At 33.5% G+C, this 20,384-nt stretch overlaps 2 protein-coding genes across 2 annotated transcripts in view; both read left to right on the top strand.

Moving 5' to 3' along the window:
- Window positions 1-20,384, top strand: part of LOC124439801 (neuralized-like protein 4) — a 59,099-nt gene that overhangs the window by 21,278 nt on the left and 17,437 nt on the right. The window contains exons 16-20 of the mRNA XM_046990053.1: window positions 490-685; window positions 1,375-1,451; window positions 1,737-2,642; window positions 3,588-3,706; window positions 3,864-4,011. Coding sequence (XP_046846009.1) covers window positions 490-685; window positions 1,375-1,451; window positions 1,737-1,915 — 452 coding nt within the window. The 3' untranslated portion in view covers window positions 1,916-2,642; window positions 3,588-3,706; window positions 3,864-4,011. The remainder of the gene's footprint in view (window positions 1-489; window positions 686-1,374; window positions 1,452-1,736; window positions 2,643-3,587; window positions 3,707-3,863; window positions 4,012-20,384) is intronic.
- LOC124440509 (neuralized-like protein 4) lies at window positions 12,986-17,541 on the top strand. Its single transcript, XM_046990902.1, has 6 exons — window positions 12,986-13,268; window positions 13,546-13,666; window positions 14,129-14,256; window positions 14,334-14,432; window positions 15,549-15,693; window positions 17,337-17,541. Exons 1-6 carry the CDS (start codon window positions 12,986-12,988, stop codon window positions 17,539-17,541), a joined length of 981 nt encoding a protein of 326 aa, XP_046846858.1.

Here is a 20,384-nt window from a genome sequence, read left to right as displayed (position 1 = left end):
CGGTGTCCCAACTCATTCGTATGTGCTCTTGTGAAAACCAATCTGAGCTCAATGAATTAAATCAATCAAAGAGGCTTTGCAAATCGATCATGAATACATGTAAGAGGAAAAGTTATAAAGTTTATTTTGAATTCATCTGTTTCGCATTATTGTTATTTTCTAAAAGAAACAAAGGATGATTTTCGTGTTTGCACTGGCTTATAAGCACATGTAAACAAAAAAGTATATATGTATACTCTTGCCTATAAAATCAACATAAAGCGTCGTCTCAATTACCCAGGCACCAACATCACCTTATGTGAATAATATTATACAGATAAACACAGTTGAATTTCTTCTAAGTTCTAACTGCATTTTTACGTCGTTATAAAGAAACAAATTTGGGGGGCCTCGCGAAAAAAATGCCACAGGCACAAGAATTATGCATGACAGTTATTTTTTCTAAGCTTTCTCAAAATTAAGATTATTAATTCATATCATAACTTTTAGTTCAAACAGAAACTATATCAGGTCAATTTGCCCAACCAAATTCAAGTGTATCAAGTTCAACAAAGGACAGTTTCTGCGCTCCCGGAGAGCACAAGTTTACCAATGGCAAATGTATTCTTTGTAAACGATGCAACCAGTGTTCTGGTTATGGAGCCAATTGCATAAATGCAAGCCAAAAATATCGATCTCCAGGAGGGTAAGAGATACGTTAGCTGTTTAAGCTAAGTTTAAGCCTAAAGTTTAAATAAAAAGTTTTTTATTTTAATCAGTGCAAGTGCTTGAGCAGCTATATTTCAACGAAAAGCTTCTTTCATCTTTGACATAATTGAATTGCGTTGTATTTTATTGAGTCATAGCTTAAGCATAAAAATGAGATAAGTAGCTAATCAGTATAACGATCCCTGTACAATAGTAATTCCGAGGTGGGGAACGCCTTCCTCTTAAAATACAAAATCTCCTTACAAACTATAAAACAAGCACCAGGGTGTAGATCTCAGATTTAAACTGATCACTACCAATCTATACAAGTCATCTGTCCTAGATCTGTAATAAAAAAAAACTTACATTACTAAAGGAAAGTGAAAATGGGAAACGAGGTTTAGGCTGTGGAACAATGTGCTTACTTATCGCTTAGACTTGGAGCCTTAATTGTTGATCACTTTTGTTTGCAAAGTTATTTATGAACATAGTAATTTTTAGATGTGTGCACTTTTTAACAAGCTGTCTACTGTGCAGTTATCAATTTTTGTGTGTATGTAGACTTGCCGCAGTTGCACATTTAGCATTGCCAAATAACTAGAGCATAATATCAGGTGACTAGATGAACAATTTAAACACGTTATTATAATATTGTTAAAGATTTAATGTTTCGTCATTTAATCTTAGTTTATGTGGCTGCGGCTATGGTGATGCTGGTTGCCAAAAATGTGGAATATGTAGGGAATGTGCTGAAGCATTGAAAGGTAGACCAAACATGAGCAATTGTAAAAGCAATGTGTTTAGTGTGGATTGACTAATGTAGGGACTGTTTTTCATTCTATTATACAAAATGACATGTTTTTCAATCACATTTCATTAATATAAACAGAACATCAATGTTATTATTGCAAGAAGGCCTTTCTTGCTATGTTTTAATGTTTTATATGAGATTAACACTATGCTTAGAATTAATGCTTTTATCTGTTTGATTTATAAATGAAAATATTTTTTAACTTTTCCCATTGAAATAAAAATCTTTATTTGAACAGTTCAAGGAGCATCATTAAATTCTGGTTATCAACAAGCAGAGAGACCTCGACCTATTCCAACACCAACGACAAAAACTACCCCAGCTACAACGACATGTAACTATCGAAAACAATGTGAAAGTTTTCTTGAAACTTTGAAGATTTCAGGCGAGTGCCAAATTCATTCATCCCATTATTAAAGACCCCAAGTATGCAGCATTAAACAATAAAAAATGTGCAATGATACAGTTGTGTTATTCAAGTAATCGTCAAAGTTAAAGTAGCGACCTTAAAACTTTCAATAAGCAATTCATTGCTCAGGTGTTTGGTTTTTCTTCTTTACTCAGACAAAACCTTCATATCATTTTCATACCAATTGTTGAAACAACTTTTGCATAAAGTGAATGAAGTAAAAAAAAAATTCACTATGTTATAAAAAAGAAAAAAGTTTAATCACTGTTTCAATTTCATTTGTATTATATTTACAAGAGTATTAGCTTAAGTATTTGATTTGTAATAACTAAATCCTGTCCATTTCGTTAAAAGGTATATTTTGAAAGAAGCGACATGGCAACAAACCACCAAATAAATAAATGATCGACAAGATATAAAAATCAACGGCAGAGAATAAGCATGTCTGCATGATTACACACTCGTTCTCAGAATAATTCTATCCCGTAATTCAACAGCTGTAAATACGATGATCGTCTTTGAAGAGTTAACTGTTCTTTGAGATGTACTTATTAAAAAAATTATTTTGTTATTCTTTGCTATTTTTGCAGATGACTATTTTGACAAAACTCCAAAATACAACAAGTGTTTTTGTGATAGCTGCCACAAAGCTCGTGGAGATAAAGAATGCTACACTCGTGGTAATCCACCAAAGACCTATGCTTTACCTCTTGGTTGGAGCAGATTTGCCATCAAGTAAGCCGTACTAAAAAGTTTAATCGCCTTGAACAAACGATGCAATATTGAAACCATGCATAAATATATGTTATTTAACAGCTAGACGGGAAGTATAAATGGAAAAATATATTTCAGTCCTGTGCATGTGTTTCTCATGATTCTTTGTTGATTCCCCTCTTCATAAACTTTCACATGATTTCACTCAATTGACTTTTATTGCTGTGATAATAACTTCTATTATCTACGTTCATGTTCTCAAATTTAATTATTAACCGAGACCACAGATGAAAGGACGTTTTCTGAGAACGAGGGGAAAATATCTTTCCATCCTATCTGACCTCGACATGATAAATAACTCTTTTGCTAAAGGCAACAGTCCTCAGTATTGTATTGTGCGTACAGTCATTCAGATTCAACAACGATGACATCGAAATCGATCAAAACTTTGCTTCTCTGCTTTACTTTGGAGTACACAAAACTCTCTTAAATAAGATTATTAGAAATATAAATTTGCTAATATTTTGCTATGTGCAACAAAATAAAACAAAACAAAACAACTCTTTGCTTAAACATTTAGTTGTTAGGAATACGGATCTCGTATATTTGGGAATAACTGTGAAGTAAAAGATCACTAGATTCGCTTTTAAGGCTGCAAGCCTTCTCAAAATTTCAGAAAGGGAAGACGCTTAAAACTCTTTTTTAACAACAATTAAGAATGTATGATACTTGATAAAAGTCATCATGAATCCATATAACTACTTAAAACGATGTTAAGATCAATTTCAAGAGATGATCAAATTCCACGTGCCGCCTATGGCCACGTATAAAATAAATCAAGCATTCAACCTTTAATTTGACTCAAGAAATACATCTACTTAAAAGCAGCTCTTTAAAACTGTTCCACTTTTAAAAGCTTCATGAAGTTATTTTCTTTAACTTGCTTAACTTTTTTTTGAATTTCAGAATTGGTCCACATGGTAAAGTTTTAAATATATTTGAAAACTGGCATGTTGCCTTCCATGGAACACAAGCAGAATGTCTTCAGCCAATATTCAGTAATGGTCTACAACTGCTAATGCCAGGTAAGCTCTGTGCAAGCTAGTGACACAAGTTCTATTTTCTCAATACAATTATTTTTTAGCAGTAGCTATATGTGAAATTTGCTGGTTTTGAAATACTTTGAACTGCTTTAATAAGCTGTAGTAAAAGACACACACAATATTCCTATTAATTATAAAGGCGATGTTGCTTTTGGTGGAAGTAAGTTACGCGAGGGAGAAGGACATTACAACGATAGTTGGAAACCACATGGCTTTGACACTAAGCAAATATTTGTTTCCCCAAGTGTAAAGTATGCTGGTTGTGCTGTCTATTCCAAGAAGAAAAGGTGATTTAATTGAGCGTATAAGGAATTGACATCTAAACTTACATTTAATATAATCGCTTCATAACTCATAGCTCTTAATAGGAAAAAGCCATCAATGCATTGAGCACAACAGAGTAATTTTTCCACATGTCGATCAATAAACATTTTTGGAAAATGTTTACAATCAAATTTATGTCTCCGACTTTGCAGCAATATATGCATGTGCGATTTAGAATAGTTCCATACCGATGTTTTATGAAAGAATATGTTTTTTATTTGATAATTTTCCTCTTTTAGATTTACAGATCCAAAAACTAGAAAAGAATCAATTGCCCAGGTAGCATTGCAAGTTTTAATTCGACCTGGATCATACAATGTTGGAAGAACTACTGTGGAACGTTCACAGCCATTTGATTCAAATTTCAGTGATAATGAATTGGAATGGTCGACGAAAGAAAGAGGAGCAATAATTGTAACGGGATTATTGATCAAAGTTACTTAGTATTTGATTATTGATTTGTATGGCATTTACTTTGTTTGGTTAACTGTGATTTACACTAGCTTTTTAGTGGCTGTTATTTAATGATAATTTAATTAAATTGTGACGATATTCCAAATCAACCAGTAGAGCATTATTCTATCAATTAATCGTCAACAATGTCTAACTTGCAAGTTTCAAAATGTACTTTCGCTCTTGGAATATTATATGTTGTGTATTTTTTTCATAATTTACAAAATTACTAAAATTTAGTACCATTCCATCAGTATCACAGTGACCAGAAAACATAATTAATAAATAAAGTAAACATAATTAATAACCACTGATGTAATAAGTGATGTTGTAATTAAATACTAATTCGATGTATAAAATATTTTCAATTTCACTTATTTATTTTTTAGTTAATAATTGTAACAGGATTATTGATCAAAATGCAGTAGTGTTTGATTATTGATCTTGAATAGCATTTACTTTGTTTGGTTAACCGTGATTAACACTACCTTTGTCGTGGCTGTCATTTAATGATAATTTGATTTAATGGTGTCAGTTTCCTAAATCAATCAATACAACATTATTCTATCTCACCTCACCAAAGTAAATTAAATTTCAAACATTTCATTTTCTTTACGCAAGCTTTTACGAACCGCTCTCCTGGTTTTGAGATTAATTTGTTTGATCGTTTTGTACTTTTAGATAAACCAGACGATGCTAAAATACATAGAAGTTGACACCTTTTTACGAACATTTGCTCAGATGATAGTCTTGACATTTTTAAATTTTCTATATTTTTTGATACACCCTCTATAGTGTCGCCTTCTTTACATTATAAAAAGCAATGCATTCTCTTAATTTAGAATATCTAATTGACAAAAAACATCTTTGTCATCTAATTCACCAAAAAAAGAATTTAGTCTTCCTCATCAACAGTTACTTTGTCACTCTAAAATAAATTTAGTCTCATCTCAAGCTGTAACAACAAGTACTTCCTTAATATTGTTTGCAAATTCTTCTGAAAGCCATTTGATTTCATAGTTGGCCGTCCACACTTGCGTTGAAACATTGGCAAAGACGGTGATTTGATGACCTCCAAATCATGACTACTCAGTTGGCAGTATGTGAGTGAAGCTTCAAAGCAGATTGGCAGAAGGGTAATAAAGATAAATAATTTTGCAATATTTGTTGTACTCTTTCTGGAACATTTTGTGGCAAATTAATCTTACGCTCTTCTTAAGACATTCATCGAGAAGATCCACACATTCTTCTAGAAGAGCAATTGTATTATCTGTTAGACTGCAGATAAATCCTACTAGTTGAAATGCTTTTTGAAATTTTAGATTCTAGGATTTTCCTACAAGCTCCTTTTCTAGTGCAAAAAATATGAAATGCAATTATAGCAAGTGAGTGGAAGGCCTGTGAGACCTTTAATAGTGACATCACAGAGCGACAGGCCTCTTCAATTTTCTAATTCTAAAATCAATAAAACATTTGTCTTTCTCATCAATACATTTTGCTATCAAAATAACTATATACATCAGCATCTCCAGATGGTAACGGAAAATTATGTTTTTAATTGGAGATCTTTTTAGTGCATGTTTACAACATGGAATAAATGCAACCTTTCAACTTAATCAGTCTTGTTACAAATGAGATCATTTTGAACACAATTAAATTTTCACGCATATATTTTATGTAGCTATTTTCCCTGTGGAAATATACATTTCTTTTCACATCACTATTTTGAGAACCTTTCATCGTTCCTTTAGCAATCTCTTCATTATCACCAGGATGAGACGAGCCTCGCTTTATTCTTGAATTTTTTTATTCGAGCAAAACAAACGAGGAACTCGTTTTTATTTTGAGAGTAGAAGAGCTTGTTTGAAGATTTTAGAATTGAATCTAACTTCTGCAAAGCATTTTAACACTTGAGGCCGGTTGCACGAAGCTTGAATATCGTTATCCATTAGATACTCATATTAATATTCTCAAACTTGTCAAAACACGACTGTATATTTTTGTCACGGCAAAAGAATTTTGTAATCTTAGGAGCAATATTTTGTTTCAGTGATTACTTAGTTCAAATTATATATTTTTCCTTTTTAAAAAGTTCTTAAACCTTTAAAACTTTCAACCTGCACCAGGGAGCAAGCTGGAATATAACGGATTAGCTACATGTACTTGCGATTTTAGAAGAATTTGTCATGTTTTCTTTGTAGATACCAAGAAAAAAGCATGAATTTACTCGAGACCAGATGTTTTGGAAAATATGTAGCAAGAATTGCTGAATTATTTTTCTCGCTCAGTTACCCCTCTGTGGATCTATGTTGTAACCTCACACATACCCTGCAAACTGTGAACCAAGATTATGGACGTTATCAAATCACTTAAGGATCTCTGTGCCCAATGTTTACGCACGGGTGAACGGTAAACTGTGAAATCAAACAACTTTGTTTTGAAAGAATTTCCAGACAAAATTGAGGAAATACAACTAGTTGTTGTTGCAGCTTGAGATGAGACTGAAGATTTATTTTAGAGAGATGAAGAAATTATTGATGAAGAAAACTGAAGTCTTCTGAGTTAAAGTTTTTAATTATTAATTTCACTGTCTAATCAGCCCTGTTATTTTTGGGAAAATGTGTGTTTTCCTGTAAAAATCTATGTTCAGTGCATTGTGACATGGATTTATTCGAAAAGCTGGAGCAAAATATGAATTCATTTTGTCCGCCACAGGTGGTATTTATAATTACCTAAACAACAGCCTAGACTATATGAAGAATAAATGTCGGTTTTCGATGTTCTTCTTTACAAAGGTAAGTCTTTTATGGCTTCAAAAATGTACAATAACAATAAAATTTGTAAATTTGTTTTTGAGAATATAAATTTAGAACACTTATCTTGTTCTGACACCAGAATCGAAGCATCCAATATATGACATTGATAAAATCAAAGTCTGACATCATGATCTTATGGCTATACAAACTACATATAAATGAATAACGTTCAAAGAACTCTTTCCAGATTTGATGTTTGATGTTGACCATTATCAAATAACATCAACAATTAGGAAAGTGAAAGCTGTGAGTAAATGACCTATGAAATCGATAACAGAAACTTCAAATTGCGGCTATATCAATATAATATCAAATTAAATTTTAAGTAAATGTCCACACGACAAGCTGATAGTCGCTAAATTTTTTCAGGCTCAAAATATTGTATATTTCACGCATAGGTTAAGAATAAGATTAATGTTAAAAGCGAATGCTGTTGCCAAAAATCAGTCTATCTTCGAGGCTATTTCGTGCATGTATAACAGTGATTTGAAGTATTACATTAGAATATTTAAGCATAACTTTGAAAACCAACTAAATAACTTAATCTTGTTGTTTACGCCAAGCTGTCAAAGTAATTGTTATGAAAGAATTTAAAAACAATCTTGGAATCAAGTCAGAATAGTTAAATCATTCAATAAAATTTGTAACTCGCGTCTGGAAGAGTATATGGTTGCTGGATTGAGGCAAAATTCGAAACGCTCTTTAAATATATAGTAAATTTGTGTTATATCAATGAACGAAATGTTCAAAACAATCATCAAAACTTTCCACAACTTATAACTGCACTGAATAGGCCCTAAATATTAAATATGACACTTAAAATATTCAATAAAATTGTCTAACAAACATTCAATGCTGCGGAAAAATTATGCAATAAAATAAACCAGAACTATGCAGTAGCTTTTGATGAACACAGCGGTGCACCATAAGAATAATTAAATTCACAAGAGTCATAAGCAATATTTCTTTGTTGGTTTGCAATGAGTATAGCAATTTAGTAAAGGATTTTAACATAGGCGTACGGGCACATATTTTTAGGGGGAGCTGGACTAAATTTGCCCGAATTATATGACGTCATATGACGTATGACGTCATAGATATTCTTATGTTGTCTCTGGCCATCTCAATTAATAAGCTAAAATCATTACAATTTGCTAAGAGGATGCTACGAAAGTAACTACATTTTATTTGATATTTGAAATTTTGTCATATATAACACTAGACGCAGAAGAAATTTAGTTAGTTAAATGTGCGACGATCTAAGACTAAAAGAAATAAGATTTACGATTACGTCGCTGTCCAAAAATGTTAATTATCTTTTCCATGTCGTTCTTTAAAGTACTATTTGCATAGGCTCTTTCCACATTGATTAGGGCAATGCTGTTTAACCGTTTTGACCAATTGTACTTCGAAGATAGGTTTTAAGCGACGAAGAGCGCTAAAAGATCTTTCTGCTGAGCAGGATGTTGCCGGGATCGCGGCCAGAATCGAAAATACTTTGTAAGCCACAGGCAGGACTTCATGAACACCATTTTCGAACATTCTCTTAACAATTTTGGCAGCGTTTTCTCTCTCAGCACAAGGGAAATCAACGTCAATATTCTCAAAGACATTTTTCTCGCTACTAAGAAGCTCACTGTCGATACCATAGAAGTGTGATACCAACTCAACATTCGCCGTGGTTGGAGACCTGTTGAACACAATATCTGCAAGTGCCAATAGGACCTCTTGATCACTACCTTCAAATCTTGATTTCATCTCCGCCACAATCTTGTCAATGCTTAGGTAGTAGCATGTGATACGATAGTAATCTTTTCTGTTCGATTTTCCACTTCTGCATTTACTTCAGCCATTTCACCGACGAGAGCTTGGAGCCGCCGTGACGGCTGTTGGAATCTTGGTACTTTTGCATCTTTGAAATTGAATTCTGTACCTTCAATTTGCTCCTTAATTTTGTGTGCTATGATTTCAGCCCGTGACCATAACAGTTCGAAATTTTCGAGGGAACGACATCCAATTAATGTCTTAATCACGCCATCAACACTCTTCTTTGCTGTGGCGACATCCATTTGCTTTCCTTGTAGGTACCTGCTCAAACCATCGGTGTTAGATAAAATAACCTTTAATACCATCAAACCAAAAACGAACCGAAAGTCGCAAATCGAGTTAAGTAGCGAATTGCTGTCATTGTAGGTCTTCGGATCGCGATCTTTTGAGAGTGTAAGGAGAACCTCGATGATCTTAGGTAATTGGTTTACTACTGCTTTTACAGCTGCCCAACGACAAGACCATCTAGTAGCACTCTGCGATTTAATAGTCAGTGTAATATCTTCGTCCTCATCTTCGACCTTGATGTCATTGAAGATGGAGTGGCGTTTGGGACTTCCTTCCAAGAAATTATGGAGACTCTGGATCACACCTAAAGCTTTCTGAAGTGGCTCAATTGTAGTCATCGTATCTTGTAGCGCCAAGTTAAGCCGATGCCCATGGCAGTGAACATAGATGCTAAGAGGTGAGCACTCCTTCATGCGTGCAGCAAGTCCTTTGCGAGGGCCACTCATATTTGCAGCGCCATCAAAGCATTCTGCGACAATGTTTTCCAATGTCAACTCTAGCCTGCCAATGGCTGTCTTTAACAGCTCATACAATACTTCTCCTTCCGTAGATTTGGTTGAATAGAAACCAGTGAATGTCTCTTTGGTTTCGCCATTGAAAACATATCTGAGGAAAAGAGATAATTGCTCTGTTCGACTGATGTCTGCCGTTTCATCGACAACTATTCCGTAGTAGTCGCTACTTCTTGCTTCTTCTGCTATCCTCTCAAGCATGACACTTGCTACTATTTCCAGTAGTTCATTTTGAATAGCAGGGGATGTCCACTGAGCATGTGTCTGCAGCTGGCTTTGAAGTTTAGATTTCAGCCAAGGCAAATCGTTGCATCTTATGCAAAGTAACTCGAGAAAGTTTCCTCTATTTATATCAGATATCTCCCATATATCACCCCGAATCTCTTCATGACCTCTAATTGCAACATTTTGTTGTGCAGTGTACATCAAAGATTGTATGATTACTTTTAAGTATTGTCTGTTAATAGCAACCTGGTCCTGGTGTGCACTATTCAGCTGTTGTAGTACGGAGGTTTTCTTTCTTTCCATTGCTTTAAACTGGAGCCATCTTGTCATGGATCTGACGTGGTTCTCACTCTTGCCATGTTTTGCCAGCTTTGACGACTTCTTCCAATTTGTAAGCACAAATGAAGTATTCTTCCCAAATTCTTTACAGGCAAAACAAACGCATGCATCTTTATCCACTTCGTAACTAATCCATGGATATTTCTTGTACCATTCAGGCTGAAATCGTCGCACAAATGTTTCACTGCCGAATTTTCGTGCAGGATATTCACCTAATATAGGCTGTTTTGGGGCGTGCAAGGTGGAAATCTCTTCTTCATTCATACTGTTAAGGGAAACCTTTCTAGTCTGTTCATTTAGAACAGATGCTGTTGAATCTAAATCTTGTATTGCTGTTGTGTCTAGAGTGTTAGACGTCGTCGTTGATTCTGGTGTTGCAACGCGTTGTATATTTTGATTTAAGTTAAATTCTTCGATGAACAGTGCGTCACTGGAAGTAAGATTTTCATTATCCGTGACCGTATTCAATTCTTTATTTTCTCTGAACTGCGTCAGTGGATTTAATTCATCAACATCAATAAACGTTCTCATTGGTTCCGTTTGGTCTTCGCTTATGGGCTCCTTCAAATTAATCTCAGGTAGATTTTCCTCAAAAGACCCAGTGGCTGCTAAATCTTTACTAGCACTCGATTCTGTTTCCTGTAAGGTTAGGTTATCATCCTTGGTTGTCATGTTACTTTTTACAAAGAAACCACTGATCTTTGACTGCGATAAATCCGATGAATCCATCACTCGATGACACTTAACTTTTCATTATTGTGAACTCGTCGAAAGTGGACCTCCTTATAATCACTGTCAATTTCCTTGCTGCATTCCTCGCACCAAACGCGATGTCGATACGGTCGTTTACGAGACGCCATATGTACGCTTTATTAGAGCTTGGCTACTAAATGTTTTCCCCTTGTGGATAATAGTTTCCTTGAACAACAATCATAGAGTGAATGGCACTAATCTAATCAATGGAATGGACAGTGCCTCTCCATACGAAGCCTAATTTTCATGCAAAATTAAAAATCACTTTTGGGGATCGCAGCGATTGTTAATCTATATATTAATGTATAACGGATAGCGTGTGGGAGACGATTTTTCGCAATTTCAAGACATTTCAAGACTTTTACTGACCTCAGCCCTTTTTTATAAATGGAGAACGTTATGTGGATAAATTTAATACCAAAAGCTTTGCTCTGATTGAAAATATCGGCGTTCGTGTTCGTTTAAAAGTTGTAAACACCGAATATATTCGTCGCAATATCGCTAGTAAATAGACCGATTTCTCGTGACGTAATTTGTTTATATTATAATGGGGCGGATGTAAAATTCTCCTATTATGTCTCAAGAAAAATTTTGCACCCAATCACTTTACGCGATTTTTATTTTACCTCCTGAAATTTAAGTAATTTAAACAATTTAAAAACCATCCATTAAAAGACCGTTCACGCTCAAGAACCGAAGCAGTTTATGATCTAGAAATGATGTAGATTAATATTGAAAATTTAAAAACTGTAGTAAGTATCTTGCCAGAATATCATGTAAATGCTTGCCCGAATACACAAATTCTCGAGAAATTGGGGCTGCAGCCCCCCCAGCCCACCCCCCCCGTACGCCTATGGATTTTAAATGGATAAGCGACTGAAATGGAAAACGACAAAGTTCTTGCTCTATCAGTTTCTACGAATAAAGCACAGAGAAAGAGGCGGAATACGAAAGCATATCCATTAGCAGAATGAAAGCCAGGAACAAAAGATTGATAGTTGGGGGGAGGGAAGTTACTCGTATTTGCATATGCATGTTATAATCCGTATAAAATGACGGTTTCAAAGAAACTCTGCATGAAAAATACAGCATGTTTTGAATTTTCGTGCATATCGTTTGAAAAAATATATTGCACAAGCCAACTATACTTTAAGAATAAACAATATCATTATCTTAGACAATCGAGGCCAGACATGCAATGACACTGCGGAGCATGGACGTATGAGGGCTGTCATTACTCCCAATGAAATACGCCTGACATATTCATTTCAAATTCCACGTCATAATTTTCTCCGGTATTTTTCTTCCAAGTAACGTACTCTTCTATATTCAGTACTGACTTTGCAGAGCAGCTACTGCTGTCTCCCTTTCCCTACTTTTCCCTTTCCCGTTTGCCTTTGAGCGGATGTTAATCATCTTATTTTTTAGGCGTTCTTGTCGTGTGTACGCTTAGCTTCATTTTTAAAAATCACAGTATCATATAGAGATAAGATAACATGTTTAACTTCTTTCCACAAAAAAAAACAATCATATACTCAATGGTACGTACATAGTTGAGCAAGAATTTTAATATGGAGCATAGTGGCCAATTTTTGATGCTTGGTAATAATAATTTGATTCATCCTGGTCTGTGGTCATCAGTTTTAACATATCAAGTTGAGAATAAATGGTGCGATTTTTTCGTTTACCTTGAAATGATTTACGTAAATTAGTAAATATATTCTATGCTTTACTCAGCTTTACGTGAAGCTTTGGAAGACGAAAATGAAGAGGAGACCGTACCTTCAATCAAACGAACGGACCGTTATAGTTTCAATTTCAAGCACAGCAACTTAATATCATTGAGCTCAGATAAGAGAACAGCTGAACGTCGATGTCAATTTTTAAATGCTGGAAATGGCATAGTTTTTAGTGATCAACTTTTACGAGATAATGAATTGTTCGAGGTTTGTGTTGATAAGTTGGTTCCTGCTCTTTTTGGAGGAAGTGATATTACACTGGACATAGGTAAGTTATATAATGACCCAAAATGCTAAAAACACTTATTTATATATTTGATTAAAATATAAGTAAAATGTATATTATGTAAACGTTAGTATACCTAAATTGGGAATGTAATCCCAAAGCCTTGATTCTTTTTTTCCAAGAGTTGCAAGTACGTTAATGCGTAACAACAACAACAATAACAATAGCAATAATAACAATAGTAACAACAATAATAACAACAATAACAATAACAACTACAATAACAATAGCATTAACATGTTATATTTGCAATACCCAGGAGTGACGTCGTTGAATCCATCGTACATGAATTTACCACGAACAATGACTGATCTTACAACTAGAACGTGGATGCTGAGTGGTGATCAGGTCGTGAAAAATAAAGTAATAATCAAACAAAGGTCTGTAAAACTTACGTTGAGAAAAATGTTATTTTTAATTCTTAAAGAACAGAAAAAACGATGGAAGTAACGGATAGTTGTAATTTTAATCACCCCAAGGGATAGTTGTAACGTTGAAGGTTAGAAGCCTCCAAGTTTGTGTTGCAAACAAAAGAACATCACTGAAGCAATTTAAATTGTTACCATAATGATTATGGCCGCTCTTACGTCTGTAGTGAAAACGCTCAATAATTGAGAGCTGACTGACAAAATACGAGTAAATAGCGAGGAATTTCCTCCATGAAAGGTTCAAAGTGACTGCAACTGTGAAAACCCAGTTTGAGAAAACAGAGATTGATTGTAGTAATTTATCACACCTGAACAATCCAGTTTTTTTGTGAACATTAATTGAGCGAATTAATCCCAGAAAATTCACTATAAGTTTACTCCTATAATGCAGTTTTCGTTATCATAACTGTGTAGATATTGTCAAGATCTTAACACCTTATCTGTTGGAGATCGTATTGGTGTTTGTAAAACAGAAAATGGCTCTCTTCATTTTTTCATTAATGGAAAACACCAAGGACTTGCTGCTTCAAGTTTACCCCAAGGTAGCAAGAGTAGTAAAGATAATATAAGGTAATATTATCTTGAATTCACGTTGTTCATATTCCTGTTTCATTTTAAGATGTTTTTGCTGTCGTCGATCTTTATGCAAAATGTACCAAAGTGTCTATTGTATCACCTGGAGGTCCAACAACTTTCCCGTACTCCCATACCCTGGAAGGTTTGTACTTTAAATCCGTTCCAGTTAAACAGATGCTAACTAAATAATTTATCGATTGAGTTCCATGTGTATTTATTTATCCAATGAAAACTGGGATGATCTAGCTTCACTCAGTCATGGGTTTCATTCTATTGTACAATATGACAGCTTTTTCAATCATATTTCATTAATATGAACAGAACATCAATGTTACTATTGCAAGCAGGCTTTCTTGCTATGTTTTAATGTTTTATTTGAGATTAACACCATGCTCAGAATCAATGCTTTCAATTGTTTAATTAACAAATGAAAATATTTTTTAACTTTTCCCATTGAAATAAAAAAATCATTATTTGAACAATTCAAGGAGCATCGTTGAATTCTGGAACAAGTTATCAACAAGCAGAGAGACCTCGACCTATTCCAACACTAACGACAAAAACTACCCCAGGTCCAACGACATGCAACTATCGAAAACAATGTGAAAGTTTTCTTGAAACTTTGAACATTTCAGGTGAGTGCCGAATTCATTTTTCCCATTATTAAAGACCCCAAATATGCAGCATTAAGCAATAAAAATGTGCAATGATATAGTTGTGTTATTCAAGTAATCGTCAAAGGTAAAGTGGCGACCTTAAAACTTTCAATAAGCAATTCATTGATCAGGTTTTTGGTTTTTCCTCTTTACTCATATAAATCTTTCATATCACTTTTATACCAATTGTTGAAACAACTTTTTGCATAAAGTGAATGAAGTAAAAAAAAAATTCACTACGTTATGAAAATGAATAAAGTTTAATCACTGTTTCAATTTGATTTGTATTATATTTACAAGAGTATTAGCGTAAGTATTTGATTTGGAACAACTAAATCCTGTACATTTCGTTAAAAGGTATATTTTGAAAGAAGCGACATGGCAACAAACCACCAAATGATTAAATGATATGCAAGATATAAAAATCAACTGCAGAGAATAAGCATGTTTGCATAATGACCATGATTACAAACTCGTTTTCAGAATAATTCTCTCCCATAATTCAACAGCTGTAAATACGATGATCCTCTTTGAGGAGTTCACTCTTCTTTGAGATGTACTTATTAAAAAAATTATTTTGTTATTCTTTCCTATTTTTGCAGATGATTATTTTGACAAAACTCCAAAATACAACAAGTGTTTTTGTGATAGCTGCCACAAAGCTCGTGGAGATAAAGAATGCTACACTCGTGGTAATCCACCAAAGACCTATGCTTTACCTCTTGGTTGGAGCAGATTTGCCATCAAGTAAGCCGTACTAAAAAGTTTAATCGCCTTGGACGAACGATGCAATATTGAAACCATCCATAAATATATGTTATTTAACAGCTAGACGGGAAGTCCAAATGGAAAATATATTTCAGTCCTGTGCATGTGTTTCTCATGATTCTTAGTTGATTCCCCTCATCATAAACTTTCACATGTTTTCACTCAATTGACGTTTATTGCAGTGATAAGAACTTCTATTATCTACGTTCATGTTCTCAAATTTAATTATCAACCGAGACCACAGATAAAAGGACGTTTTCTGAGAACGAGGGGGGAAATATTTTTCCATCTTATCTTACCTCGACATTGATAAATAACTTTTTTGCCAAAGGCAACTGTCTTCAGTATTGTATTGTTCATACAGTCATTCAGATACAACAACGATGACATCGAAATCAATCAAAATTTTGCTTCTCTGCTTTACTTTGGAGTACACAAAACTCTCTTGAAAAAGATTATTAGAAATATAAATTTGCTAAAATTTTACTATGTGCAACAAAATAAAACAAAACAAAGCAACTCTTTGCTTAAATATTTAGTGTTTAAGAATACGGATCTCGTATATTTGGGAATAACTGTGTAGTAAAAGATCACTAGATTCGCTTTTAAGGCTGCAAGCCTTCTCAAAATTTCAGAAAGGGAAGACGCTTAAAACTCTTTATTAACAACAATTAAGAATGTATGATACTTGATAAAAGTCATCATGAATCCATATAACTACTTAAAACGATGTTAAGATCAATTTCAAGAGATGATCAAATTCCACGTGCCGCCTATGGTCACGTAAAAAATAAATCAAGCATTCAACCTTTAATTTGACTCAAGAAATACATCTACATAAAAGCAGATCTATAAACTGTTCCACTTTTAAAAGCTTCATGAAGTTATTTTCTTTAACTTGCTTTAACTTTTCTTTCAATTTCAGAATTGGTCCACACGGTAAAGTCTTAAATATATTTGAGCACTGGCATGTTGCCTTCCATGGAACACAGGCGAAATATCTTCAGCCAATATTCAATAATGGTGTACAACTGCTAATGCCAGGTAAGCTCTGTGCAAGCTAGTGACACAAGTTCTATTTTCTTATTACAATTATTTTTTAGCGGTAGCTATATGTAAAATTTGCTTGTTTTGAAATACTTTGAATTGCTTTAATAAGTTATAGTAAAAGACACACAATATTCCTATTAATTATAAAGGTGATGTTGCTTTTGGTGGAAGTAACTTACGCGAGGGAGAAGGACATTTCAACGATATTTGGAAACCACATGGCTTTGACACTAAGCTAGTATTTGTTTCCCCAAGTATAAAGTATGCTGGTTGTGCTGTCTATTCCAAGAAGATGAGGTGATTTAATTGAGCGTATAAGGAATTGACATCTAAACTTACATTTAGTATAATCGCTTCAAAACTCATAGCTCTTAATAAGAAAAAGCCATCAATGCATTGAACACAACAGAGTAATTTTCCACATGTCGATCAATAAACATTTTTGGAAAATGTTTTCAATCAAATTTATGTCTCTGTTTTTGCAGCAATAAATGCATGTGCGATTTAGAATAATTGCATACCGATGTTTTATGAAATAATATGTTTTTTATTTGATAATTTTCCTCTTTTAGCTTTACAGATCCAAAAACTAGAAAAGAATCAATTGCCCAAGTAGCATTGCAAGTTTTAATTCGACCTGGATCATACAATGTTGGAAGAACTACTGTGGAACGCTCACAGCCATTTGATTCGAATTTCAGTGATAATGAATTGGAATGGTCGACGAAAGAAAGAGGAGCAATAATTGTAACGGGATTATTGATCAAAGTTACTTAGTATTTGATTATTGATTTGTATGGCATTTACTTTGTTTGGTTAACTGTGATTTACACTAGCTTTTTAGTTGCTGTTATTTAATGATAATTTAATTAAATTGTGACAATATTCCAAATCAACCAATAGAGCATTATTCTATCAATTAATCTTCAACAATAGCTAACTTGCACGTTTCAAAATGTACTTTCGCTCTTACAATATTATATGTTGTGTATTTTTTCATAATTTACAAAATTAGTAAATTTAATACCATTCCATCAATATCACAGTGACCAGTAAACATTATTAATAAATACAGTAAACATAATTAATAACCACTGATGTAATAAATGGTGTTGTAATTAAATAGGAATCTGACGTATAAAGTATTTTCAATTTCACTTATTTATTTTTCAGTTAATTATTGTAACAGGATTGTTGATCAAAATACAGTAGGTTTAATTATTGATCTTGAATAGCATTTACTTTGTTTGGTTAACCGTGATTAACACTACCTTTTTAGTGGCTGTCATTTAATGATAATTCGATTTAATGGTGTCACTTTCCTAAATCAACCAATACAACATTATTCTATCTCACCTCACCGAACTAAATTAAATTTTAAACATTTCACTTTCTTTACGCAAGCAGTTAAAATTGAAGCTTTTACGAACCGCTTTCCCGGATTTGAGATGAATTTGTTTGATTGTTTTGTACTTTTAGATAAACCAGACGATGCTAAAATACATAGAAGTTGACACATTTTTACGAACATTTGCTGAAATGATAGTCTTGACATTTTTAAATTTTCTATATTTTTTGATACACCCTCTACAGTGTCGCCTTCTTTACATTATAAAAAGCAATGCATTCTCTTAATTTAGAATATCTAATTGACAAAAAACATCTTTATCATCTAATTCACCAAAAAAAAGAGTTTAGTCTTCCTCATCAACAGTTACTTTATCACTCTAAAATAAATTTAGTCTCATCTCAAACTGTAACAACAAGTACGTCCTTAATATTGTTTGCAAATTCTTCTGAAAGTCATTTGATTTCATAGTTGACCGTTCACCCTTGCGTTAAAACATTGGGCAAAGAAGGTGATTTGATGACCTCCTAATCATGGCTACTCAGTCGGCAGTATGCGAGTGAAGCTTCAAAGCAGATTGGCAGAAGGGTAATAAAGATAAATAATTTTGCAATATTTGTTGTACTCTTCCTGGAACATTTTGTGTCAAATTAATCTTACGCTCTTCTTAAGACATTCATCAAGAAGATCCACACATTCTTCTAGAAGAGCAATTGTATTATCTGTTAGACTGCAGTTAAATCCTACTTGTTGAAATGCTTTGTGAAATTTCGGATTCTAGGATTTTCTTACAAGCTCCTTTTCTAGTGCAAAAAATATGAAATGCAATTATAGCAAGTGAGTGGAAGGCCTGTGAGACCTTTAATAGTGACATCACAGAGCGACAGGCCTCTTCAATTTTCTAATTCTAAAATCAATAAAACATTTGTCTTTCTCATCAATACATTTTGCTATCAAAACAACTATATGCATCAGCATCTCCAGCTGGTAACGAAAGATTATATTTTTAGTTGGAAATCTTTTTAGGGCATGTTTACATTATGGAATATATGCAACCTTTCAACTGTATCAGTCTTGTTACAAACGAGATCATTTTGAACACAATTAAAATTTTCACGCGTAATTTTTTTATGTAGTTATTTTCCCTGTGGAAATATACATTTCTTTTCACATCACTATTTTTAGAATCTTTACTCTTTCCTTTAGCAATATCTTGATTATCCCCAGGATGAGACGAACCTCGCTTTATTCTTGAATTTTTTTTATTCGAGCGAAACAAACGAGGAACTCGTTTTTATTCTGAGAATAAAAGAGCTTGTTTGAAGATTTTAGAATTGAATCTAACTTCTGCAAAGCATTTTAACACTTGGGGCCCGTTGCACGAAGCTTGAATATCGTTATCCATTAGATACTCATAGTAATATTCTCAAACTTGTCAAAAAACGACTGTATATTTTTGTCACGGCAAAAGAATTTTGTAATCTTAGAAGCAATATTTTATTTCAGTGATTACTTAGTTCAAATTTTATATTTTTCCTTTTTAAAAAATTCTTAAACCTTTAAAACGTTCAACCTGCGCCAGGGAGCAAGCTGGAATAATACGGATTAGCTACATGTATTTGCGATTTTTGAAGAATTTGTCATGTTTTCTTCGTAGATACCAAGAAAAAAGCATGAATTTACTCGAGACCAGATGTTTTGGAAAATATGTAGCAAAAGTTGCTGAATTATTTTTTTCTCTCAGTTACCCATCTGTGGATCTATGTTGTAACCTCACACATACACTGCAAACTGTGAACCAAGATTATGGACGTAATCAAATCACTAAAGAATCACTGTGCCCAATGTTTACGCACGGGTGAACGGTAAACTGTGAAATCAAACGACTTTGTTTTGAAAGAATTTCCAGACAAAATTGAGGAAATGCAACTAGTTGCTGTTGTAGCTTGAGATGAGACTGAAGATTTATTTTAAAGAGATGAAGAAATCATTGATGAAGAAAACTGAATTCTTCTGAGTTAAAGTTTTTAATTATTAATTTCACTGTCTAATCAGCCCTGTTATTTTGGGGGAAATGTGTGTTTTCGTATAAAAATATATGTTTAGTGCATTGTGACATGGATTTATTCGAAAATCTGTAGCAAAACATGAATTCATGAAATACCACATGAAATTCCCACATGAAATTCCCACATGAAATACCAAAAAAAAAACTGTAAAGTTTTTAAAAGTAAAGAAATCGTCATATTTTTTAGCAAGTTGCTATGTCACA

This window comes from Xenia sp. Carnegie-2017, unplaced genomic scaffold, assembly GCF_021976095.1.
Source record: "Xenia sp. Carnegie-2017 unplaced genomic scaffold, XeniaSp_v1 HiC_scaffold_2, whole genome shotgun sequence".
NCBI classification, from domain to species: domain Eukaryota; kingdom Metazoa; phylum Cnidaria; class Anthozoa; order Malacalcyonacea; family Xeniidae; genus Xenia; species Xenia sp. Carnegie-2017.
Note: the sequence above shows the minus strand (reverse complement) of the source record. Positions and strands in the feature narration are given on the sequence as shown.